This window comes from Nothobranchius furzeri, chromosome 8, assembly GCF_043380555.1.
Source record: "Nothobranchius furzeri strain GRZ-AD chromosome 8, NfurGRZ-RIMD1, whole genome shotgun sequence".
NCBI classification, from domain to species: Eukaryota; Metazoa; Chordata; class Actinopteri; order Cyprinodontiformes; family Nothobranchiidae; genus Nothobranchius; species Nothobranchius furzeri.
In genome coordinates, this window is record NC_091748.1 from 67,408,362 (window position 1) to 67,434,531 (window position 26,170).

General features: G+C 41.0%; 2 protein-coding genes across 2 annotated transcripts in view; one reads left to right on the forward strand and one right to left on the reverse strand.

Moving 5' to 3' along the window:
• Nucleotides 1-268: 268 nt before the first annotated feature.
• On the reverse strand, nt 269-4,749 carry ptgs2b (prostaglandin-endoperoxide synthase 2b). Its single transcript, XM_015970949.3, has 10 exons — nt 4,615-4,749; nt 4,320-4,436; nt 4,081-4,224; nt 3,857-4,000; nt 3,390-3,571; nt 3,216-3,299; nt 2,876-3,122; nt 2,286-2,572; nt 2,054-2,201; nt 269-1,556 (listed from the first exon to the last, which is right to left on the reverse strand). The coding sequence occupies exons 1-10, from the start codon at nt 4,691-4,693 to the stop codon at nt 1,144-1,146; spliced, it is 1,845 nt and encodes a 614-aa protein (XP_015826435.1). The 5' UTR covers nt 4,694-4,749; the 3' UTR covers nt 269-1,143.
• Nucleotides 4,750-5,697: 948 nt separating this feature from the next.
• Nucleotides 5,698-26,170, forward strand: part of LOC107392886 (cytosolic phospholipase A2) — a 35,228-nt gene continuing 14,755 nt past the window's right edge. The window contains exons 1-13 of the mRNA XM_015970951.3: nt 5,698-5,888; nt 7,514-7,611; nt 9,785-9,866; nt 10,359-10,507; nt 14,020-14,133; nt 15,357-15,394; nt 15,628-15,772; nt 18,003-18,139; nt 21,432-21,654; nt 21,755-21,869; nt 23,531-23,668; nt 23,737-23,826; nt 25,970-26,032. Of these exons, the coding sequence (XP_015826437.1) occupies nt 7,594-7,611; nt 9,785-9,866; nt 10,359-10,507; nt 14,020-14,133; nt 15,357-15,394; nt 15,628-15,772; nt 18,003-18,139; nt 21,432-21,654; nt 21,755-21,869; nt 23,531-23,668; nt 23,737-23,826; nt 25,970-26,032 (1,312 nt within the window). The 5' untranslated portion in view covers nt 5,698-5,888; nt 7,514-7,593. The remainder of the gene's footprint in view (nt 5,889-7,513; nt 7,612-9,784; nt 9,867-10,358; nt 10,508-14,019; nt 14,134-15,356; nt 15,395-15,627; nt 15,773-18,002; nt 18,140-21,431; nt 21,655-21,754; nt 21,870-23,530; nt 23,669-23,736; nt 23,827-25,969; nt 26,033-26,170) is intronic.

The window sequence follows — 26,170 nt, forward strand, 5'->3', positions numbered from 1 at the left end:
GATTCAAGTGCTTTTTTCATGTAAAAGTAATATCTGGAGATTTGCCTCTTTGATTTATTTTAGTATAGTATCACAGTAAAATAACTGATTTTTATTCATCATTTGTGATTGAATTTACACTAATTAGAAACTGGCTATAATTTAAAATTAACAGCACTCTGTGCCGTAAAAATTTGATGCAAAAAAGCAATAAATCTGGAAAATCCTGTCAGATTTAATGTTTAAACCTGAAAAGGATTATACAAGAACACAGTGACATTTTTGTTTAAGAAAATGAAATTTTATTTCAGAGACGTAGGCCTTCAGTGCAAATCAGTAGCAACAAGCTGCCATTTCACCATCGTCCAATGACAGAACACAGTTTCTCCAGGACAAGAAGTCACACAGAAGAGTTCTGCTGCTTAGACAAGAGCAGACATTCCTATTTTCCTTTGCCAGAATTCAGTGACTAAAAATAGAGAAAAACTAAACAGAATGGGGATGAATGACACTGTACGCTACATCAGATCAAACGCCATTGTCAGCGTCTTTAGTATACTGTACTTATTACTCTGCAAAATGTCCAGTTGTTCAGCTCTCCGAACACATAAAAAAGAAATAAAAGAATGAATTTCAAGAAAAAACATTTGCTAGCATGCAGCCAACAGTTTCAAGTAAACTATAAAGGTTAAGACACAATTTCTCATAATTTCACTTATTCACTTGTCTGATCTCATTTAAAGTTGCAGGTCAGACACCATGTAAAAATGTACGCACACAATTTAAAATCTCCTATTGACCTAACAGACATGTTAAATTTTTATTTTTTATTTTGTAAGTTTTATGTTTTTTTACTGTGGGAGGAAACCGGAGCGCCCGGAGAAAAAATCCCAGCACAAGTAGCTTGTGGTTTTCAGACTGAGGCGATAGTGCTAACCACTGCTCCACATTGCAGCCATAAATGCTAATTGTTGTAAGAATAAAAATGATTTTTTTCCCATAAATAAACGACAAATGTTTAAGTTCTTAATGACAAAATATACATAGTAAAAATAAATCTGCTTCAAATGAATTTTTTTACATAAATAAAAAAGTATAAATAGAAAAATAAATAAATAAATAAGTAAATATTAACTAAATTCTAAAACCTATTTAACCCAATCGTTAGAGCTCGGATGTCCTCTCTTTCAGGATGATGGTGGGGTTGATGTCACTGGCTTGGGCGTGGGATGTGCTTGAGTTGATGACCGTGGGCCCGGTTTCTTTAATGTCGGGCACATGGAAGGACGCCACGGGACAGGGGCCCTGCACATTGTTGCAGACGAGCTTCTGCAGGGAGGCGCTGTTGACGATGTCGAAGCCCACGCTGCCTCCAAAGGTGCTGGGCTTCCAGTACTCCGGGGAGCAGATGGGATTCCCCATCAGGCCTTTGAGTGAGAAAGGAGCGCCCATCTCCACCATCGTCTCCCCGAAGATGGCGTTGGGTCGGGGTTTCTCCACCAGCAGACCAGGGTAGAGCTCCACGGCATCTACATCACCGTACATCTCCTCCAGCAAGGCAGCCATTTCTTTTTCGCCTGATGAAAACGAACAGAACGGTTTTAAGACTTAGTTTAGGTTCTAAATAAGTCCAACATCAATGTGAAACATGTCTTCTCTCTGTGCGGCTGGCTTCTGTTTACCTCCCTAGAGACACAAACTGTTTCTTTGCTAATAAAGTTAGTTTTCATCTACTATAAATTCTCCTGCTGTGAGTTTTATGCCGTCTGCTGTGAAGCAGCAAGCCTCAGTGTGTTTACATCTTGCTCTTTGTGATGACATTCTGTTTATGCTACATCAAGATTAAATGGACGTCTGGCTTTTAGAGTCATGGAAATAAATACCTAACCTCCAAAGCTGCAAGGGTATGAGTGCAGATCACTTCCTTAATAATGAGTAAACTGTGGCGTGAGCTGCGTTCAGCGGACGGACGTGAAGCAATGGTATGAAACCAAAGTACCCGAAATTCTTCACAATTCTCTTACGTCACATTTTCCGAATACAACTGAAAAGTTTTGTAATGAGTTGATCTCACCTGTCAGGTCTTCAAAGGAGCTGTAAGGCTTCATGGAGAATCGCTTCCTGTAGGCGTTGAGGGACTGGTAACGCATCTGCCTGCTTTGCTCAATGGACTTCATGGCCACATACAGGATGGGTCCCGGCACATTACGGCCACCAGCAACCTGTCAGATAAAATTCACATTAATCCCGGAGGTTTTAAAACCGTAGAGGGGCCACAGCCTCAATGTTGCTGCAACAGCTCTTACCCGTCCTGCAATCTGATTGGTGAATGACTCCACCAGGCTGCTGATGCCGTGCTCAGTCATCACAGAGGTGTTAAAGATAAACTCTTTGTAGCTGTAATCTCTCTTCTCCACCTGGAAGCTGTCCGGCATCAGTGGGTGCCAGTGGTATAGCATGTTGAATTCAGATGCGATGCGGTTTTGGTACTGGAAGCGCTGGTTAAAGAGCAGCTCTGGGTCAAACTTGAGTTTGAAGTGGTACCCACTCAGGTGCTGCACGTAGTCCTCAATCACAATCTTAATGGTCTCACCTGACGGATAATAAAAAAAAAAGGTTGATATATCTAATTTGCATGTTTTAAAAGGTTTTGAGAGCAGAGTTAAAAATAAAAGTAAACAAAAATGCTTCCTTATTAAGATGCTGAACAGAAACTGTAAAACCAGTTTCTGCTTCTCTGAATTTGCAACAATGCATCAATGATTGCCAAAACGAAGAGCGCAGCTTCCTCAATTCAAAACCTTTGCTTCATGCAACCTTCTCATTATTTGACTTTTCCAGCAACAAAATAGGAAGTCCTTTATATTCCTCTTTGCGGGAACTCCTTGAAACTCACCAATAAGGATGAGTCGGGAGGTCTGGAAGAGTCTTTCGTCATCCCAGTCTGGGTGGACTTCCTTCAGGACGTCACAAACCCGGTTGTGTTCACGGAGCCAGATGGTGGCGTACATCATGAGTCCAGGGACCAGACCGAAGGCCTCATGGCCGACGGCCAGGCGCTGAGAGTCTGGGACATGAGGGGGGTAGTGCATTTCAACACCCACATCCTTGACTGTTGGAGGGTACACCTCTCCGTTTATTACCTGTGGAGATACAACAGGAACAAACTGTGAGACACGGATGAAAGTGGGACACATTTAACCACCAGAAGTGCACCTGTCTGTCACCTTTCCTACCTGATATTTAAGCTTGCCGTCCTTGAAGAGCCTGAGCTTGTGCTGCTTCTCCAGGTCAACACCGTAGACGTGACTCAGGTCCACCTGAAAACACAGAGACACAACATTGAGCCAAAGATTTCAACTGAAGGTTTGCTCTTTTTGTTTGTCCGATACATAATCTGCTGTACTCACCCCGTGACCTTTAGACACGGTGAAAGCCGGTCCGTTCTTCATATCAGATTTAAAGAACTGGTGCGTGAAGTGTTGTGCAAAGAAGGCAAACATCAAGCTGGTACCCTGTGGGTCTGGAATGAACTTTCTCCTCACCAGGAGCTTCTCAGCTAAAACCTTCACATCCGGCAGCTCTTTTTTACCTGGAAGCAAAAAAAAAAAAAAAAAATGAAGCAGAACAATGAGCTTTAAACATGACACCACACAGACGGAGGACAGTTCCTGTGTAAAACTCCCAAAATGTTGTTTTGTTGTTATCTATTTTGGTCACCATGGCAGATTTTTGGTGTTCCTTCCTGTGTGAAGGACAACAAAAAGAAAACACCAACTCTGTTTTCTTCCAGGTGATGTAATGGGACCAAGACGTTATTGCGCAGTATTTAAGAATCTAAGAAAACTGGTTCTGCTGAGGCAAACAGTGTCCTCACCTACGACTCCCATAGGGGTTGGGCAATCCTGCGGCACAGGTGGGAGGGCACGTGTGTAGTAGGACAGGTTGGAGTAGGCTTCCCAACTTTTATAACCATAATGAGCATTGTAAGTGGGAGGGCTGTCAATCATGTGGGATCGAGCTGGGATTAAGAAAAAAAGACAATATTATTGATATACACTGAAACAAGAGCAAGACTTCATGTGAGCTGAGGGAACTTACACGTCAGCACATATCTCATGATGGCATCTCTGAGAAAGGAAATGCTGTTGATGATGTTCCAGAAAGCCTTGAAGTGGGTGAGAATGTGGTGAACGGTGTTAGGCGATGGCTTCAGGGAGACTTTTATCCTGGTGAGGAATTCAGCTGTGGAGAACGAGTGGAGGATGAGTGAACAAGTCTGGACAAGAGGCAGCTTTTAGTTTTACATTCATTTCATGCCTGATCTTGGTTTTACTTACGCGTTGTGCAGTTTTGGCCATAATATCCAGTACGTGTGCAGTCACATTCATATCTGTCTGCTCCCATTGCTGTGCACACACCTCTGTTCTGGCATGGCTCTGAGCAGCAGGGGTTACCTGTTAACACAGTTAAACTTTTACTAAGAAATCAATGCAGTGTTCGTTTAACCAGGGTGGTTTATTGCTGCTAAGTATTTAATTTCATCCTTAGAATTAAACCGACACAACACTCTTAAGTTTCTCTAACTAAGATACATTTTTTAATTCTGAGGGAAAACTCCAATTGTTGACTTACCTCCTTCGCAGACAAAGCACAGAGCCAACAGGGACAACGCAAATGTGAGTCTGTTCATACTCCAAAAGCTCCGGCGCATTATTTTTGTTCTAAATCCTTTCTCTCCTCTCTCTGATAATCGTCAATGTGTGAGCTCTCAGACATGCGCTTCTCTATATATCAGGAGCTAGTGACGTAATAGCCACGCCCCTTAAAATAAAGAATGAAGAAATTCTCTGAAAATTAAAAGATTTTATTATTTATTTAAAGACTCTGCTCCTTGGGAATTTCTTCGTCCTCTGATTGATTTTGGCTCCTCGGTCAGTGAGAGCTGTTGCTTCACCAGGTTTCCATTTTTTCCAGGTTTCTCACCTGTTGATCCAATGTGTTACAACACCTGGCATCAGAACATCCATCTCCTCCTGGATCCCAAAAGTGGACTCTAACCCTGCCTGATAAACCATTTTCAGCTTTCCATCACTTTTCTGGGTTTCTTGTTAAGGTAGGACGCACGTCTGCCGGAAGATATGTAAGAGAGTGAAAATACGGAAAACAGCAAATAAAAAATTTGTTTATTTGAAATAGGAAAACTAGTTAACTGAGAAATGGAAAAAAATAAGACAGGGCGTTCTGTGGTGATTACACATTTTGTTATTTGTATTTACTCATGTTTTCTAAAAGTCCCTTGTCTAATTATCATATTTTATCAAAATCGTTTAATTGCCTTAATTGAATAGTTTTTAAGAAGAACAGCAGGTGGAAAGTGAAATATAAAAATGCATTTACAATAATAAAGACTGCTCTTCTAAAAGTCTCAAAGAACTTTTAAACATGTATGGAATAAAAACTATAATTAGAATAAAAATCTGCAGCAGGTCTGCTCTACATTATATATTTGAAATAAAGTTATCGTCAATGAATCATCCTTATTAGTAATAATATTAAAAGGGAGAAAAAGTTAGTCAGTGCCCCCGCGTGGAGGAAGTTGCGCAGTGGAGCGCAGTGTGGAGCAGTTTGACGCACGTCAGCCGCAGTTTTGTCTGCCGAGTCAAACTTTTGACCCTTCTTTGGGATTTCCTTTCCACGACGATTTTCCTGCAACGTGATTGTTCTTTATTTGACTTTTGAATCATTTTGTCAGTTTGCCCACCTTTCTCCACTTTGGTGTGATCGCGAATCTTCCTGCCTGACCGACTGCCGGGTGTGAGTGCCGAGAAGCGCCTCCTTATTTTTCTATTTCTACCAACATGGCACATTTAACAGGATTCATTAGTTAGTAACGTCGTCCCGCTGAGGTATGTTGCGCTTCCTTCTGTTTACACATAAATGCTGGTGTTCATTAAAGAGAATTCATGTTTATTGTGGGGATGTGGAGTAAAGGCTGCTTTGAGCCTCTCTTCTGGCACAATAAAGTTACATTTGAACTGAAAACGCACAGCTGCATACGCGATTCAAATATTATGAATTAAGGCAGATGTGTACAGATTAAATACAGAAGGGGGAGATCGAGACTTATTAATTTTCTCACCTATTCTGATCTCTGTTTTGGATTTTTACCCTTCAAGGTTAGGGTTAGGGATGCATTAACAACATTGAAAGTTGCACATTCATTCACCTGCCAGCCCCTTTCTGTTCAGATAATAAGAATCAGGCAGAACCAGTTGGTGATGTCCTTTGACTTGTTTCCAACTTTAAATGCTTTAAATGCTCTTAAGAATGCACATGCAGCCAATCCTGTTGTCTTAAACTCTAAGGTGGAAGTGATGCTGCACGAGGAAGCATTATGTGTGTCTATTAAAAGGTGCATTCACTGCAGCTGTTTTGCATCATGCAATGTTGCTATTGGCCCTTCTCACACATATGCAGCCTCATATGAAAATTTAGTGCTGGGAGGTCTGAGTTATTTTGGCTCAGGAGCAGAGCTCAGCCACCTCTTTGTTCTGAATGCTGCAGAACACGGTCAGTGCACTGAGCTGGCAGCCTGGCACTGCCAAAAGTTGGACTCCTGCTGCAAAGTACGTGACGGCTGCTGTGAACACACAGACTCTCTACGTGCTCTGAGTCCCCCCGAATAACCACACGCATTGATGAACAGCTGAGAAAAGGCTGAATAAGCTCGATATGCTTTTGTCACTCATGCAAATTCCTGAACATCGTAAAGATAAATCATTAATGTAGCTAAATACAATCACCTCATCTACAAATACACACTGAGCTCTGTATTTTACTGTGGAGTACTATATAAACACATCTTTATCAAATATACTCAGCCCTTTCTTGGCATCTTATGCACGCATCACACACATACCCACACACACACACACACACACACACACACACACACACACCGCATCATTGCATTCCCTACTGCCTTGCTCTGACTTTAAACAAGGAGAAAAGGAAACAATGGGGCGGATGAACAGATGTTCACATATAGTCCTGCCTGATATGGTCCATTTTGAGCTGCTTTTTGAAGGAGAACAATGAAAAAAAGAGAATCCCAGAGTCTCAGTCATGGGATTAAATGTTCTGTCACCAGCTCTAACCATCAACACTAACTCTAATCATGGCTATATTTATACCAAGAGCTAACTTGAACAATCCCTTTGTACATACTAATTGGTTCTCACATCCCCCTCATTTACACACACACACACACACACACACACACACACATGCATGATAATACGTCTTCTGCCTGGTTTTCTTATCATGAATTTGTGGCTAAGCACACTTCCTCTTAGCCCTGCCAAGATGCAATAGGCTGTACTGATATGCTTCTTCAGCTAAGTGGAATTTTGTTTGAGGAAGTTCTGAATGCAATTTTCTGTTGTTGCAAAGAGTACTTTTGTTTTTCTGTATTATTATTCTTTACCAGTGCTTTAAAGTCTTAAATTATGTTTGCATTTCTTTGTTGCAGACTCTGAAACTGAGATGTTCTCCTGAGTAAAAGTTCAGATCTAGTTGAAGACTTCCCTAAATTACTCAGCAGAAAACACAATGGCGACCAATATAATTGTGAGTACAGCAAAGAAGAAGATACCAAACTCTGAACTATATCCTTGAAGCATTTAATGTTTTTTAGCGGTAGAGTGAGTTTCCTTCTTTTACTACAAGTACAAATAATGCAGCTATTGAAAGGTCAACACCAAGGTCGAATCGATTAGAACTGTAGGGATTGTCAGCGTTGTTTTGAAGTTTTGAATATCTGCATGAGATTATCTGTCGGATGCATTCAAAACATTGTCATGCTATTTCACCTCTGTCAGTTTCTCACTCAGCATGTTATATTTTAGGTATTAACCAGGTGGTTGATGCTCAAGGTTTTTATATAGATAAATGCTAATAAAAAAACACACAAATGACAGATTTTGTAACTTATTTCCATTACGAATCATGCAACCTCGTTATGATCCTGAATGTTAATAAACTGCAAAATCAACAGTGACGCATCATATAAATCCCCTTTTGTCTCTTAAAAACACAAATGAAAAATTGTATACATATGAACTGATTTCATAAATTCCATGGGGTGTAACCGATAGGTGCAGACAACGATAGATAGGTGAGACTATTTCTAATAATAGCAAGAAAAACAAGTAATTTACATTTGTGAGAGGTGACTCAACTCACAGGTTTTGTGCACACCAAAATGTGGACAACTCAAACATCATTCATCTGTGGGAAGCAGTTGCTGCATAAATGACGGTGGAAAAATTTTAATTAGTATAAGTTGAAAGTGCTTGGAAAGTTTTAAGTCTGAGTTGTCTTTAAGTGGGCATACACTCATTAGAATGAATGAATGACTGCGTTGTGAAAGGTTGTGGAAAAAACGCAGTGGAGAAAAGCTCTTGTGCTTCAGGAAGTACAAGTTAGTTGGTGGCGTGGGCGATGGATAACGGCAGGATTTTTAGTAGAGGCAAACCAATGTTTTTTGAAGGCCGATGCCAATACCGATTTTTAAAGAATTTACTTGCCGATGGCCGATATCTAAAGCCGATTATTAAGGCCGATATAAATACGTATTAGCAGCACATCGATTGTGAAAGACAACTGAACACTCACTGAGTGCAACATAAATTAAATAAGTCAACACATCTCTTAATATTTATTGAACTTCAAATATAAAACAAACTCAAAACATAAAAAAATGGTGTGTTGGGGTCCTTTGGGTCCTTTCTTCAGTCTAGTAGTGGTGGTAGTTGGTCACACAAGTGCCTGATTTTAATAAAAATAAATTTTATCGGCTATTAAAAGTCATTTCGGCCGATGGCCGATATAGAAAAAATCTGAATATATCGGTCGGCCTCTAATTTTTAGCCGTGTTCATTAATACTCATGATAAGTGAACATTTGGCCTCTGATTAGCTAACAGCAACATGACTCTTCCACTGCCTCCATTCGTTCTACAGTCTTGGATAAAAAATATGCAGCATTGATGTTTTATCTCCACAAATAACACAAGCTTGAAGAAGTGATGCCATGTGGTGGAATTGCTAATGCTAACAGTTACCTTCTACTAGCCAAAACATGCATTGCTTTCTCCTGGATGCTAAATAAACAGCAGCCTTCCATGGTCACAAACCACTGTGGACGGGGCCATGAATGCAAATTTCACACTAGGACATAGATCTGTGAGCTTTTTCTGACCCGATCGTTTATCCGTTCATTTTCTTTCAGCGGCTAATTCAGGCAATGGAAGACTGTTTTCCGTCCTGCATGCTTGTGAAACTCAGAGTGACTGATCATATTTAAGAAAGAACAAGACCACACGTTTCTCAATGAACCCCACCTTTAATGATTGGAATGTCAATATTAAATGTTATAGCTTTTAGCATGATTTCCTTCTCAATCTATGAAAAGTCATCAAATTGCTGTCTGCTGCAAGTCAGACGCTGACTAGTCGTTAGTACTCCACAAAACCCCACTTCAACCCAACAAAGCTTTAATTTCAAAGTGAAATCTTGTCATTTTAGAACAAATTTTTGTATTTGCACGTTTGCTTGTTAATAAACTATTTATCCACACACGTGAACCAGAGTTATGCGTTGTTAGAGTCACCTGATGTTCTGACAAACTGGAAATGTGCTGTGAACATACCGATGTTAGGACTGTGTTACTCATGCAGATTTGTCATGGTGGTTTGACAACAATGGATCTAAACTGAACTGATTGAGTCCTCGCATTGCAGGTGGAGCATCAGATTTCTCATAAATTTACAGTGACGGTGGTTCGGGCGGAGAACGTCACCAAAGGAGCGCTGGGTGACCTGTGTGAGTCCTTAATTCGATTTTGTTTTAAATATGCTGCATGCTTGGATTACTTGGAGCTATGGCATTGTTGGAATGGAGTTCAAAGTTATCTGAGTTTCTAATGGGCCATTCCCATCTGTACCGGATCGGCCCGGGCCGGGTAGCGTAGGTTGTTTACATATCTGGGTGGCCTGGTATTTTTCCGGGCCAACCAAGGCTCATTATCAGCCCTCTTCTCGAGGGGGTCTGCTTCAGGCCGACCAGGGCCAACACACCCACTGCTGACAGCAAATTCACACCTTCCATTAGAGCAAGCCTCTGATTGGTGGGTAGAATCAGCCCACATGGGCTTAAGACAAGGATGTGTGGAATCAACCGGGCCAGGCTGGGGCTGACTGGGGCTACCCGGCCTGGGCCGACCCGGTACAGATGGGAATGGCCCATATTGTCACTCAAATGTGTGTGATGTGGTTTCTGCTGTTCAGTAAGACATCTGAATATGTCTGTGCTTAGTGGATACCCCAGATCCTTACGTGGAGCTGTTCATCCCGACGGCCCCAGAGAGCAGGAAGAGGACCAAACACATAGATAACAACATCAACCCCATATGGAACGAGACCTTTCACTTCATACTAGACCCCAACCTGCCAAATGTCCTGGAGGTTAGACCTGCATTTCATTTAGTCACCTCAGGATGAGATGCAAAAATGCATTGAAGTGTGAATCCATGTAAACACAGTTTTCTATCTTTAGACTGGTCTGAGGTAATGTAGAACTAGAAAAATTGCATTTATTGCACAAATGCTGTTTGAATGCTGGATAGCTGAAACTGTAAGCTGAAGCTGCTTAACAGCTGAACTGAAGCTGAAACTAAGCTAAACTGTCAAATGAGCTGAATGTAGTGAAAGATGTGAAAGCAAAAAGCACCAACAAGCAAATAAAGTACAAAAAGTAAGTGAAGAATCAAGAAACCTAATCCTGAACAGCAGAAAACTGAAATCTGTGAACATTGTTTAAAAAACTGGACATCTAAAACATCTAAACACCTGTTATTTCAGTAGGACTATTTTAACAGTTGCATTTTTACATTTAGCTGAACTGTGAAATTAGCATCATATGCTGAATTCAGAAACTAATTGCTGAAGCTGCTGAATAGCTCAAGTGAAGCTGAAACTAAGCAAAACTGTTAAAATGAGCTGAATGTTTTGAAAGATTTAGAAGCAAAAAGCACCAAAATGTAAATAAAGCACAAAAAGTGAAGAACGGAGAAAACAATCCTAAACAGCAGAAAACTGAAATCTGAACATTATTTAAAAATCTGGACAGCAAAAATGTCTAAACACTTGTTGTTTGAGTAGGACTAGTTTAACAGTTTAATTTTTATATTTAGTTAACTGTGAAATGAGTAGCATAAGCTGAATTCAGAAACTGATTGCTGAAGCTGCTGCATAGCTGAAGTGAAGCTGAAACTAAGCTAAACTGTCAAAATGAGCTGAATGTATTTAAAGATTTAGAAGCAAAAATCACCAACAAGTGTAATAAAGCTCAGAATATAGGTAAAGAATGGAGAAAAATGCTAAACAGCAGAAAACTTTAATCTTTGAACATTGATTGAAAAGTCGAAATTTGAAATGTTAAACAGCTGGCCTTTGAAAGAGAATAGTTTAACGGGTACATTTTTACAATTGGCTGAGCTGTGAATTTAGAAATATTTGCTGATATCTGAAACTGATAGATTAACATATGTTAAGATTTGATATGGGATGGATGAATGGTTGGATGAATGAAATAACGGATGGATTGTTGGATGGATTTTAGATGGTTTATTGGATGGATTGATGGATGAATGGATGAATGGATGGATGGACGGATGGACGGACAGATGGATTTATATGTGGATGGATGGATTCCTTAGGCCAAGCCGATCGATTTGATGTCTCACATGTGTGGGTGTGTAATTTCATTTAGCCAGAAGATGATTGACCTCTCTCAACCAATCAGGGGGCTGGGTGGGAGTGGCGCACTTTCCCATCTTCTGAAGGTCAATCAAATTTAACTTGTTTCTAGTTTTAAGTACAAACAGTTAAAAAAGATCAAAAACAGGAGTCTGTTATTGGCTCAATATTCAGCTTTTTATATTCATTCCTATGAGACTTGGTTAAAGTGATTTGTAGTTCCTTGTGTTGCCATGGTAACAGATGACATGAGTCTGCATGAATAAAGCAATGCACAATGTCACATGACTCTTTTAAACTTTGAATAACATTTCTATATTAAAGTATGTTGATAAGTTGTGTCTAAAATGTTGTCAAATGTTGTTGCTAAGCACGTTGCCATGGTAACACAGAACACAATATCAAGTTAATACAAGACTCCTGGGACCAAGCAGGTTGAATTGATGTATGATACGTGTGGGTGCATATTTCCTTTTAGGCAGAAGACGATTGAAAACTCAGCTAATGAGAGAGCAGCGAAGGAGGAGGGGGCGGTTCCTGCCTTCTGACTACTGTTAAAATGTCAGCTATGCTGCTAGTTTTAAGTGTATAGAGCTCAGAAAGATAAGAAACAGCAGTATGTTATAGGCTCAATATTAGGCTTTTCACATTCATTTCAATAAGACTTGTTTGGCGGTATACTTATGCACTTGTGTTACCATGGTAACAGATACATTTAAAATTGAATACAAGATTCCTGAGACAAAGCTGGTCGATTTGATGTGTCATATGTGTGGATGCTGGATCCTGCATGGACAGAAAATGGTTGAGCACTCTCAACCAATCAAAGAGCAGCACTGTTTCCCCGCCTTTCCCCCGGCTGTTGGAGGCCTGCAGCTGTACTCCTGTTAATGAGAGAAGCCTTTAAATCTGTCCTTCAGAAGTGAAATTGGACCTGTCAATGTTCTCATCACCGTTTGAAAAGTATTGCACAGATTTGAAAAATTCAAAAAGTTTGAGCGGCAGAAGGCTTTGATGGTCATCTGTGTGAATTTTTATGTGCCTTCCATGAATTGTCTAGAAGCTATGATGAGAACATTTTAGCTGTCTGAAGCCGATCAGAGGAGAAAATCTCTTTTCCTTTAACATGGGTTTCAATGAGACAGAATCAGGGTCTCTCCTCCTTCTGAGGCTTGTAGTGAAAGAATGGTAACACTTACAGATAAAATGAAACCCATTCTGATTTCCTACTTTTTGAGATATAATTTGTTTTGGTAGTCCAAACGGTCTGGGGGTAGTAAAGAGTTGTTCACAGAAGACGTGAAGTTCAAAAGTTAGAGTGCGGAATTTTCAGTTTAGAGTGGTGGGAAACATTTTTTTAAATTTGAATTTTCTCAAACAAATGAACCGTACGACCACAATGTTTGGAGTACAGTCATGAATTATAGCTCAAAACGAAGGTATATTCGTTAGCTGTAAGCCAGCGTGTGTCTCATTTCAATCGGACCTACGGTTCTCTCGGGACAATGCCAGAAATGGAGCAAGGGAGGGTCACCACTTTTGTGAATTTTTCTGAAAATTTCAAGTCGTACCTCAACTTCTACCTGCGATTTCAGAAAAACCGTAAAAGAAAAAAAGCCTCTTTAGTATGTTAAGCAGGAAAGTCTTGTGAGTTTGTTAAACTTTGAATGAAGTTTCTAAGTTAAAAGGAACCCAATAGAGATTTAGGCCAAAAAAGTGATAGGAATTTGCTGAAAATTGACCAAACCCATTCAATTCAATGGGAAAAATTTCGCAGAAAAAGCTTAATAACTCAACATTTTTTAAAGATATCAATGCCAAAAGTAATAGCCGGAAAGAGCTTAACAAGCTGAACGTTTTGATATAAAATTGTTGAAATAGTTACAAATTTGAAGGAGTAGAAAAGGTTCAAAAAGTGTACGGAAGCAGAATAAGAAGAAAACAGGAAAACAATAGTTTGAATGCTTACAGCATTCAAACAATGAATGCTTAACAGCATTCAAACAATTATCTGCATGGGGAGATAGCACCACACTGACTCACACCGTTTAGTGTCCAGAGGAAAAAGAAAGAAAACTAAGGGTTATCTGAAAATTACACTTATCTTTGTCCCAAAGTGTAATTATTGAAAACACAAGTTACTCAGGTGAAGCAAAACATTGTTTTAACCACAAACTTGGTGCCCCCCCCCACCCCCCACCCCCCACCCCACCCAACAGTTAACGTTAATGGACGCCAACTACGTGGTGGATGAAACTCTTGGGACGGCGTCTTTTGAGATAGCCAAGCTCGAAGTGGGCCAGACAAAGAAGCACACTTGTTCCGTTGGCAAAGTAAGGCATTTCATAACATTATTTTCATCATTATTAATATTTTACTATTGATATGTTCACACACATGCTATGAAGGGAAGCGTTGGAACTTCTGGGTAATTTGATTAAAATTCTTGTAAATGGCTGCCAAAGGAAATATGTATCTATGGTTTCACAGGAAATCTGCATGAGACCTCATGTTTTTGATCTAACAGGAAGATAATTATGTAAGTTAGCCTCAGAGAAAATCCCAGATATAAATGAGAAATCACCTATTCTTGTGCCAATGAATAAACATTTGTGTTGAATGAAACTTTAAAAAAATCATAGATAAAAATTAGGGCTAGAATTAAATATTAGGCTGATATTTACCCGTTTTTGTATATCACATCAGTAGAGCCGATTTAAAGTCAGGCACTGCCAGATTTTATTTAGAGAGGTCCTTCACTGAGAAACAATTTTTTACTTATTTGTGAAAGAGATCAGTCACTCCTGAGTTTTTCATGCAGACTAAACATGAAAATAGTCTCCCACACCTATCTCCTGTGTGACAGTGTGACATCACACTGTCACTACACATTCATAGACTCACCCATCTTGCCTCCCGACAGGGAAGGCTGTTGTTGTTTTAGTATCCAGGAAGAACCAGAGAACATCTCACCTAGCAGAAGCTGACTGTTAGGATTAGCAACTCCACCACACAGCAGAACTCCTTCAGACTTGCGTTTTATACGTGGAGATAAAACATCAACGTTGTAGAGTCAGTGGTAGAGTCATGTTGCTTTTAGCCAATCAGAGATGTCCAAATACCAAGAAATGAGACTAAATCCTGTTTTCTGAAGCCACTTTGTCCTCCAGCTGAATTCTCTGTGCTGAAACGTGCATCTGAGCCCCCCCCCCCCGCATACGACTTACAAGGCATTCCCACTAGAGACCACTGCAAATGTATTAAAAATATAAGTGAAGGACCTCTTTAATACTCAGAAGTGCACAAAATTAAGATTAAAAAATTGGCAGTAAATGTCGGCCATCGGCTGAACATGACCTCTACATTTGGGCATTGGTATCAGCAAACGAATATGGGTCTTTCTCTAATAAAATATAAAATACAGTTAAATGCAAAGAAGATTCATTTACTTGAGTTGTTTTAAGTTTATTTATAAAAACAATTGAAAAATATAAGAACAAATACCCTAGAGGTAATGGACATCAGCTACCCTAACTACTGTTTTTGTTTTTGACAGGCAACCAAAGTACACTTAGAGATGACACTGGAGATCTGGTATGTACGCACAACTTAAAACAAAAGAGATTACTATGTTTTGCAATAAAAGGTTATCTTATCCTCCCATCACTGCATTAGTAGCAGGTTCCACAAAGTCTTTAATATTTAGTCATTTTATAATCTTAAGATAATTGTCTCACAACCGCTTCTCGGCAGGAACTGTCAAACATGATTTGTGACTTTGTTTTCTGACCGTGGAAACCTTTATGTCCTGCTGTTTGTTTCCGCAGCACAAACCAGGACCTGAGGTTCAGTCTGGCCTTGTGCGACAAAGAGAAGGAGTTCAGACAAACCCGCAAGGAGAGAGTGATGCTCGGGATTAAAAAGCTGCTGGACATGGAGAAACCTCGCTTCCTCCCCAGCTCTCCGGAGGAGGTGGGCACGCAGCCTCACACGCTTGTGTTTTGATCCAGAGCTGAAAAAATACAAACGGCTGTCGGGACGTTTGTGGAAGTAAATCAGAATCAGAATCAGGTTTATTGCCATTGTCAGTGAACAAGCAATTCACAAACTAGGAACTTGCTTCGGTACTAATGTGCTACATATAACATGAATAATAAGATTAAAAATAGAATAAAATATAATTAAAAAAAACTAGAATAAAACTTTCAGCTATAAAAAATGGCAGGTAGTGGTAACATGGCCGATAACGTGACGTTGTGTCGAGTACAGAAGACGAACAAGGTTGTGTGTTTATAAGCTATTCACGAGTCTAACGGCAGATGGAAAGAAGCTGTTCTTATGGCGGGAGGTTCTGGTCCGGATGGACCGTAACCTCCTGCCTGAGGGAAGCGGCTCAAAAAGTCTGTGACCCGGGTGCGAAGGGTCAGCTGCTATCCGACCTGCACGCCCCCGAGTTCTGGAGACGTACAGGTCCTGGAGAGATGGAAGGCTGCAGCCAATCATCTTCTCAGCAGAGCGCACAATGCGCTGCAGTCTATGTTTGTCCCTCACCGTGGCTCCAGCGTACCACACAGCGATGGAGGAGGTGAGGATGGACTCAATGATGGCCGTGTAAAACTGCACCATCATCTGGGCCGGCAGCTTGGCCTTTTTCAACTGCCGCAGAAAGTACATCCTCTGCTGGGCCTTTTTGATCAGGGAGCTGATGGATGGCTCCCACCTAAAACCTCTGATGTTTACTTGAATTCTTAAAATCTTTGTCTAAATCTGATGAATCCCATACTTTCAGTTATAAATCAGCAAATCGTTTCTTCAAAGGAACATCAAAAGCTAACCTGCCCTATAGAACTTTTTCATATTATTATACATAAATTATTTAATTGCTAAATGATATCAGGTTCGTGCCACTTGAAGCTGAACGCTCTTTTACTTTGAAAACTGTCAGCTATTTATGCAACTAAATGTTTAATATGGTGTCAAAATAAGTTGGTGGCAGACTGTTGAGCTTCAGTGCAGGTGCATAATTTATTCATTCATCTATGCTGCCATTTTTAACTGCTTATCTTAAATAGCACTGTTTAGGTAAGGGATTCAGAAGGGAAACCCAGACATCTCTCTCTTCAGCTCCTCCTGGGGGTAAATACTGGAAACTCCCCAGCTTGTGTCATTTTTCACCATCTGTCAAACTTCCAGTTACATTTACCGGGTTACGGCTGTGTCCTAAGGTCATGAAGTCACTTCTTTATGAAAGAAAAACCCAAACAAACAAAGAAGTTAAGCTGATATCTGGTTCAGGCAGTCTGTTTAGTCTCTAAATGTAAATTAGTTTTTCTTTGAATGACAGGAAACCTAAACTGAACCCGACTGATCTGTTGCTAACCTGAAAAACAAGAAAGTTGCAGTCTACCGCCACTGCTCCCGTTCATTGAGCTAAAGAACACACCCCCGCCCAACCCCCACCCCCTAACATGGCATGACAGCTATTCAAATTTTACAAATGTATATTTTACAAAACGGCTGTATCCTTACTTGTACTTTCAAGCACATGTGTATATTAAGTGCTTATTGTGGGATTCTTTGCTCTGTTTCATTCCCATCTCAGTACCCAGTAATAAAAATGACCAAACAAACAGCCCAGAGGATGTAGGCTTGTGGACTTTAGGCACAAATTGAAAAAAACATTTCATCATGTTGATGTTTTAAACTGGGAAGCTCCGACACAAAGCTCTAACCCTTCCTCCAGTGCCTTTGGTTGGGCTTCCCTTCCCGCCAGTGCAGTTCTGGCTAGATGCCTTTGGGGCTAATGCTCATGTTCAGCCAGGCCTGCTCGGCCCTCGTTTTACAGGAAGCTACAGAGGAGGCACGGATCTAGTTACGGCTTTGCTCTGTGAACACAATCACCAAACTCCCCACCTAGGATGACTGTGCAAATATTCAGGATTGATAGAATTAACATGCTACTGAGAGAAGTCCGCGTTGCACAATAAGAATGATGAAGTGGTTGAAAATTTGAAGGCACGAGTTGGGGAGAGGAATGTAGAAAGGCATGATGCAACTGGCTTGGTATTTTCACTGTGCAGAGGGAAATTACTCAAGCTGAGGGCCAGAGACGGGCTGAATCTGAAGGTGCTTTATTGATGTTGAAACCACGTCTGCCATTTGACTTTCTCCCATCCTAACGGCCCCTTTGTGTGTTTTGTAGGTCCCAGTGATAGCCATAGCAGGTTCAGGAGGGGGGTTTCGTGCAATGGTTGGCTTCGCCGGTGTGATGAAGGCCCTGTTTGAGTCTGGGGTTTTGGATTGTGCCACTTATGTTGCTGGTCTTTCTGGATCCACATGGTCTGTTTACACCCCTCTGACTCATTTATTCATTATCCCCTTCTTCTTTCTAAATGTTTTAAAACACAATTAAGGTTTTGATCTTCATCTGTGTTATAACTATAGCTTTTGAAACACTCCTAAGCCTTTATTATCCCATGGTCTCGAGACTTTCTAGTAGTCATATGGAGAGGTCTTCATAATGCTGAAAGTTATTCAAAGGTTTGTTTAATACTGGGTGTGTTTTCAATGACCTAAATATGCACACTTAAAGGCAGATGTAAGAATGCTAAATAAAAAAATGGATGACAAAAGCGTAAACTAAAAACTCACAAGGCTGGGGGACCAAGGGTACAAAGGAAGTAAATTGTAGTATTTGCCTGGGACTAGGTGAAACTGAGGACCACCTTTACTGGGAGGGGTGATTGGTGAGACAATGAGCAATGATACATGGTACAGATGGAAAACTCAAATCTGACAGCAAAAAAATAAAAAAATAAAAAATCTGGAACAAGACTGAAAATTAAACGAAAGTAAAAACGTATAAAACCGAGGCAGTTTGGCTGCTCATTTTCTGTCTAATATTTATAATAACCAGGACTGTAGAGGACAAAATAAGTTATCAGGTCTAATAAAGCTATCTGCAGCTGAAGGTCAGTTTCTGAAATGTATGTATTTCATAGTGTGGTTCACTGAAAACCAGTTTTTAAATGATTATTTCTGATGATAATTGGTCACTGATTTTTTTTCATGCTGGCTGAATATTAAATTAGCCTCCTGCACCCATCTCCTGCAACAGTTTCTGATAGATAAAATACGATGAAACTCTAGGATTTGGAAATCCTGACAAATCTACGTCACGTATGGACATCTTAACTCATGACTTGGAAGGCTGTTGTTGGTTTAGCGTCCAGGAAACTGCAGCAAATGTCCTGACTATTTTGAAGCTAACCGTTAGCATTAGCAACTTCACCACATGGCAGAAGCTCCTCCAGACTTGTGTTATTTGTGGAGATAAAACATCCATGTTGCAGGTTATTGGTAGGGTCTAATTGCTGTTGGCCAATCAGGAAATAAGACTCCAAACCCTGTCGTCTGAAGCTCAGCTGTGGTGTGGGTAATTGTTAGTTACTGGAAATGGTGCACCAGTATACACCCCCCACTCCCAATTAGGACTTACAAGGCATTGATTCCTACTAGAGACCACTGTAAATGTACTGATTAAATGAGTGAACCATACCTTTAAGAAACCGGAAAAAATCCAGAATTAAATCCACTTACAGTGGGTACGGAAAGTATTCAGACCCCGTCAATGTTTCACCTTTTGTTACATTGCAGCCATTTGCCAAAATCAATTAAATAATTTATTTCTCATTAATGTTCACACAAAACCCCTTATTGACAGAAAAATGCAGACATTTTGACATTTCTGCAGAGTTCTTTAAAAAGACCAACTGAAATATCACATGGTCCTAAGTATTCAGACCCTTTGCAGTGATACTCAGGTGCTTCCATTTCTTCAGTCATCCATGAGATGGTCCTACACCTTCACTGGAGTTCAGCTGTGTTTGATTTTTATGATTAGACTTGATTAGGAAAGCCACACACCTGTCTGTATAGGACCTTACAGCTCACAATGCATGTCAGAGCAAATGAAAATCATGAGGCAGAAGGAACTGCCTGAAGAGCTTGGGAACAGAATTGTGGGAAGGCACAGATCTGGCCAAGGATACAAAAACATCTCTACTGCACTTAAGATTCCCAAGAGCACAGTGGCCTCCATAATTCTTAAATGGAAGATGTATGGGATGACCAGAACCCTTCCTAGAGCAGGTCGTCTGGCCAAACTGAGCTACCGGAGAAGAGCCTTCGTGAGAGAGGTAAAGAAGAACCCAAAGATCACTGTGGCTGAGCGCCAGAGATGCAGCCAGGAGATGGGAGAAAGTTGTAGAAAGTCAACCGTCACTGCAGCCCTTCACCAGTCAGGGCTTTATGGCAGAGTAGCCTGCCAGAAGCCTTTCCTCAGTGCAAGACAAATAAATCTCACATGAAGTTTGCTAAAAGACACCTGAAAGACCCTGAGATGGTGAGAAATAAGATTCTCTGGTCTGATGAGACCAAGATAGAACTTCTTGGCCTTAATTCTAAGCGGTATGAGTGGAGAACGCCAGACACTTCTGATCACTTGTCCATTACAGTCCCCACAATGGAGCATGGCAGTGGCAGCATCATGCTGTGGGGGTGATTTTCAGCTGCAGGGGCAGAACGACTGGTTGCAATCGATGGAACGATAAATGCGGCCAAGTACAGGGATATCTTGGACAAGAACCTTCTCCAGAGTGCTCAGGACCTCAGACTGGACTGAAGGTTTACCTTCCAACATAACAAAAAACAAAGGAGCAGCTTCACAGCCACTCTGTGTCTGTTCTTGAATGGCCCAGCCAGAACCCTGACATAAACCCAATTTAGCATCTCTGGAGAGACCTAAAAATGGCTGCCCACCAACGTTCACCATCCAACCTGACAGAACTAGAGAGGATCTGCAAGAAGGAATGACAGAGGACTCCAAAACCCAGGTGTAAGAAACTTGTTGCATCTCTACCAAGAAGACTCATGGCTGTATTAGCTCAAAAGGCTTCACCATGTGTTTCTTTTTTAATAAATCTGCATACATTTCTAAAATTCTGTGTTTCTCTGTCAATATGGGGTCATGTGTGTACATCAATTAGAAAATAAATGAATTAAATTGATTTTAGCAAATTGCTGCAATATAAAAAAGTGAAAATTACTATTTTTTGTGCTAAAATACAACTTTATATGTCCGACTGTGTTATCTTTAGTACATTATTCATTGACTTGACTAAATAAAGGGGAACATGTTGTGTCTGCAGATACAAAGTGCAAGATCCTGTTTAAAACGGGTTCTTTGTCAAATTTTGTGTTTTGTGAGAGAGACAAAACTGGTTTGTCCCTCAAGTTTAGAAACCTTTTCAAGCTTGAATGTTTTATGTGTCAGATTTAAATGACCCAATAATAAAACAATCCTCAGAAACAGGTCAGGTTATGGACTGTAAACGAGTGCAAAAGAAGCTAAGGTTCAAAGAAAGACCTTCAGAGAGCTTAAAAGACACATCCCTCATGACCTCTGCAAAAGTCTGTGAGGCAGTGTGTTTGTTTTTATTCCCACTTCCTTTCCTTTGGTTTTGTTTTTCTTCGCTCCGTCAAACTTTCCTTCCTTTCACTTCTGAGTTTTGGCTTAGATCACACTTGTCAACTTCCTTCTAAAACACGATTTCTCCTTTTCTCCTTGCAGGTATATGACCACTCTGTACTCTCACCCTGACTTTCCAAATAGAGGCCCAAAGGACATAAACAGTGAGCTGATGAATCGAGTCAGCAGCAACCCTCTGAGGCTGTTGATGCCTCAGCACGTCACCAACTACATCCAGGCACTTTGGACTAAAAAAGCCTCTGGACAGCCTGTTACCTTTACCGATATATTCGGTATGCTCATAGGAGAGACTCTCATTCCTGCGGTAGGAGTCAGCTTATTACTGTACTTTATTTCTCTTTAGTTTCATTTACTCTGTTTTAGCCTTCTTGTATCACAAAATCAAAAACATCCCTTCCTTTCAGAGGATGCACATCAAGCTGAGTGGCTTTCAGGAGAAAATAAACCAGGCTCAGAGTCCTCTCCCCCTCTTCACATGTCTGCACGTCAAACCAGATGTATCAGAGCTCATGTTTGCAGGTAATTAAATTTTTTAATGGGAATATGAAGTTCCCATATCCTCTTTCCCACAGAGACATAATTTGCATACGTAGTGAGATACTACAGTTAATCAGATAAGTGAGAGAGGAGAGGGGTGCCACACCTGGTGTGGGGTGCGGTGCCTTGGTCTGCCTGGGTCGTAGCTCCCGGGTTAGAGAGTTTAAGATTTTTGGCATCTGCCTGACCAATCCCAGTGGCTGCCTGGTGGGGTCTGGGTCCCTGGGCTCTGCTGGGTCCCCGGCGAGGGTGGTCGCCCCTGGGTCCCGGGCTCGGACGGCTAGGGGGTGGGAGGCTGCGGGCGGGCCTGTGGGCGGGCCTGTGGTCTTGCCGCCGATATCTCCCGGGACTCTGCCGGCTGCTGGTTGTGGCCCCCCGTGGCGATCCTCTGTGCCTCTCGAATTGAACGGGGGCTTTTCTGGTCGCAGTCTCCCTGGAGTTCCTGTGCTCTGTGGCAGCTCCTGGATCTCTGGGACTTGGAGCTCCCTCCGTCTCCTGCACATCTTTAGGGGGTAGATCTGTGGCCCCTCACACTCTCAATTGGACGCTCCTATAGAGAAACCTTACATAAACAAGCGTGTGTACACACACAGGTGCTCACATGGTGCTCTCATAAGTATGGAATTGGGCACGTTCAAAACAGGTCTTAAGACAATGGTGGGCACTTAATGCACTGTGATTTATTATCGTGTGATTGTTCAGTTAAACAATGTTGATTATATATTTCTTCATCATATATATATATATATATATATGGGCAAACCATGTGGGTGCCAACAGGGCTTTTCCACGGTTTCCATGACGGCCCTACATGAGTTTTTGCCCACATGAATTTTAACGGGCCCTACATGGGTTTTCAGAGGGACCCAGATGGTATGGCTCATATGTGGGCCATGGAAACAGCAGACAAACCCAGTTGGCACACATATGGTTTGTCCTTATTAATTCATATGGGGCTCACCTATGCATGCTGTCTGGGAGTACTTAGTGGAATCTGGAGAAACCGAGGACTATTTATATATGCTGTTAAGGTGAACCAAATAAAAACAGGAGGCCTGATTTTTAAACATGTTTATTTGCTTGTTGACCAGGTAACCAAGACCAGATCACTTGGGACCTGTTTTTTCAAAAGGGAACACACCTATTTAGAGATGTCTGGTGGTTATTCGATCACTCAAGGTGTATGTTTAGAACAAAGATGAGCTTGGTCCCACTCCCACAATAGATTGTGAGAGAAAACCAATTTCCATTGGGCCTTTTGTTCTTTGTGTCCAATGAAGAGATTATTGTGCAGTGCAGAGATTATATGTTTAAGAATGACGCCAGACTTGTTCCCAGTCTAGGGTTACATGGTTTTCTTTCAATCCCATGTAGATATCATTTACCAAAACATTTCAGTTTTGAAGCACATGAAAAAGAAAAAAAATAGGTTTATTTTTGATCTCCTCTTTCCTAAAATACTCACCATCTCCATGAACCAGCAGAATGGTTTCCTGCTCTTTTTTTCTTGGGATGTAAATGAAATAGTTTGGCGTTTTCGAGTGTCTTTCCATGCCGCCTATTTCTCAGTCTTCTGGTAGTAATCGGGTGTTGGCTGAGTGCTTAAGGTGCCATTGTATAATTATTGGGATTTCCATCTGCAGACTGGGTGGAGTTCAGCCCGTATGAAATCGGGATGGCGAAGTACGGGACTTTCATGAAGCCCGACTTGTTTGGAAGCAAGTTTTTCATGGGGACTGCCGTGAAGAAGTACGAAGAGAACCCTATTCATTTTCTGATGGGTAAGAATACTTTTTAGAATAAAGTCAGAACTTCTGTTGCCATTCTGATGGCCGTGTTTTTGATTTAGGCGTGTGGGGAAGTGCCTTCTCCATTTTGTTCAACAGAGTCATTGGAGTAAGGGACACATCTGATAGAAGCACTATGGAGGAGGAGTTAGGTAATGTTTTTATATTTTCTTTGTTTTTTGTGTTTACACTCATCATATAATAAAATAGTGATGAAGAAGCCACCATAAAGTGTCTAAAGTTTATGAAGTTGGTTCTGCCAGTCAGAACCACGGAGACCCAGAGCTAATAGGTAGGAACCTATATCTTCTCTGACCTGGGAGCAGCTTCCTTCCCCCATGAGGAACTAGCGAGTGTCGTCAGGCACAAGGATGGCTGGGTTTATCTAGATCTGTTAGCTTAGATAAAGGGTGAAGGATGTATAATAAGACAAAGCCATGAAAGTACCAAGTCTAAAATTGATTGTTTTTAGAGGACAGATGTTAAAAAAGTAGGCTAGGAGTTCCTGGAAAAGCTTTTCAGGAAGCAACATTTTTAATTCACACAGTTCAAAGGTTCAAGCCCTTTTCTTTCCCTCTGAGCCACGCCTCCATAATTCAGGAGAATGTCGGTCGCAACCGAAACTGTCAAACAACCATATACCTTACCTTTTCCACCCGTTGTTGGCATCTTTTCTGCCATAATTCCTATTGCCATACACCCACGTAACCTTATAACGGTATAGTATGTTAGCAAATATAGCTAGCCCGGCTCTGGCTCTGCTTCCTGTTGAGCTGCTCTAAGCCTAGAACGTGCAACGTGTGCACATAGAGGGGTCTGTGCAGTGGAGGGGGAGGAAGTCAGAGGTCAGTTTGATGGATGACTTATGATTCAAACATTAACTCATTTACTGCCATTGATGACTAAAGTCGTCATTTTAAAGCCAACCGCTCGCTGCCTCGTCAATTGCATTTTTTTACTAAGCGAGCGTGGGAATGAGCCCCCGCAGTCTTAGAACAAACATCACGGCTCTAAAGTTGATCTTCATCCACGCATGTCACATGTCACATGATCAGGAAGCAGAAAATTCATGAATTAGGAGATCGTTTTGGGCCGCTGGTGTGAAAAAGGCGAGGCGTGAACCAGAAAAGCAGCTCACAAACGGATTATAAAATTACGGATAACGCTAGAAACACGCCGGTTAAAAAACCCCCAGTTAAAATGCTCAAAAACGTTGCCAGCCAGGGGCTTTCTGACCAGTAAATGACTGACAGTTAATGAGTTAAGAACGGGCTGTTCCAAATTTAATCAGCAAGAACTCAACAGCAGAGGCCACCTCATTTGTTGTTGGTAAATTTTATGTCGAAATTCTACAGTAGAGTTTTCACAGATGCAATTTTAACAGTTGTATTTTAGGTTTGAAAAATTCAAAAACATAATTTCACAGAATACAAATTCAGTGTCATAAAGTCAATATCTAAAAAAAGTTGTTTTCTGGTGCAACTGTACTTCTTCCACAGGTAGAAACAGAATTTTTAGTTTGTCTTTCACTGTAATCTATTGATTTCTGGGAAACAAAGACAGTGTGTGGCTTAATGCCCAGATATTTGTATTCATTAACCTGCTGAAGAACGTCCCCATTGAGAATCCTCACCTTCTATCCGTGTTTGGGGGTGCTGGAGCTGGACCACCAAACTGGAATGTGAAGTACAACATTTTTTATTTCGTCGCTAGATATGATGGAGGTTGGAGAGTAGCTCATACCTGCATTTTTAGTCATGGCTCATTTGTCTTTTTCCCACGCACTTTCTTTGTTTAAAGCTGATAAAACAACTTCCGTGGAGCAGCCTACCACTGATACCGAAATTACAACATTCCTGAGGCGTTATCTCCATCAGTCATTTCCTAAACTCGCTTTTAGTCTTTGATTTTATACACCGCAGACGCGCATAAGTCCAGCAGTTCTCACCATACCATTACAACTAGAATTAAGACCTTGTTTCCTAATGCTTCAAAATATGTAGCATGAGTTTGTGCGACGGTATCGGCTTTCGGACAGCTCATTGGATGTTTGAATGCTTTTGTAAGTTTTGACCTTTGCGTATTCAGACGCACAAATGTGTCACGGTGTTTCCACCTAATTTAAGAATGTGTCGCTTTATCAGGTGTTTCATGTTTCTAATAGCAGATTGCAACATGATAATGCCACATCTCTGACAAAAACAGAGGGTCAGGTGCAGTTTAGTGAGATTTCAATAAAATAAACTTCTCCTGAAAGCTGAAGATGAAAAGATGTGTTGTTTTTTTGTCCTGCAGAGCAGATCAAACCGCAGCACATCGTTGGAGAAGACAACGACAACGACGATGAGCCGCGCAAAGGTGAGAGTAAATATTTATTTGTGTTAGGAATTTAGAGAAAGGCAGATTGGCTGATTTTTGCAGTTTCCTTTGTGTTGAAACAGAGATGTGTGGCTTTGACTGGAAACAAACATCTGAGGAAAAGTTACCGCCTTTAAT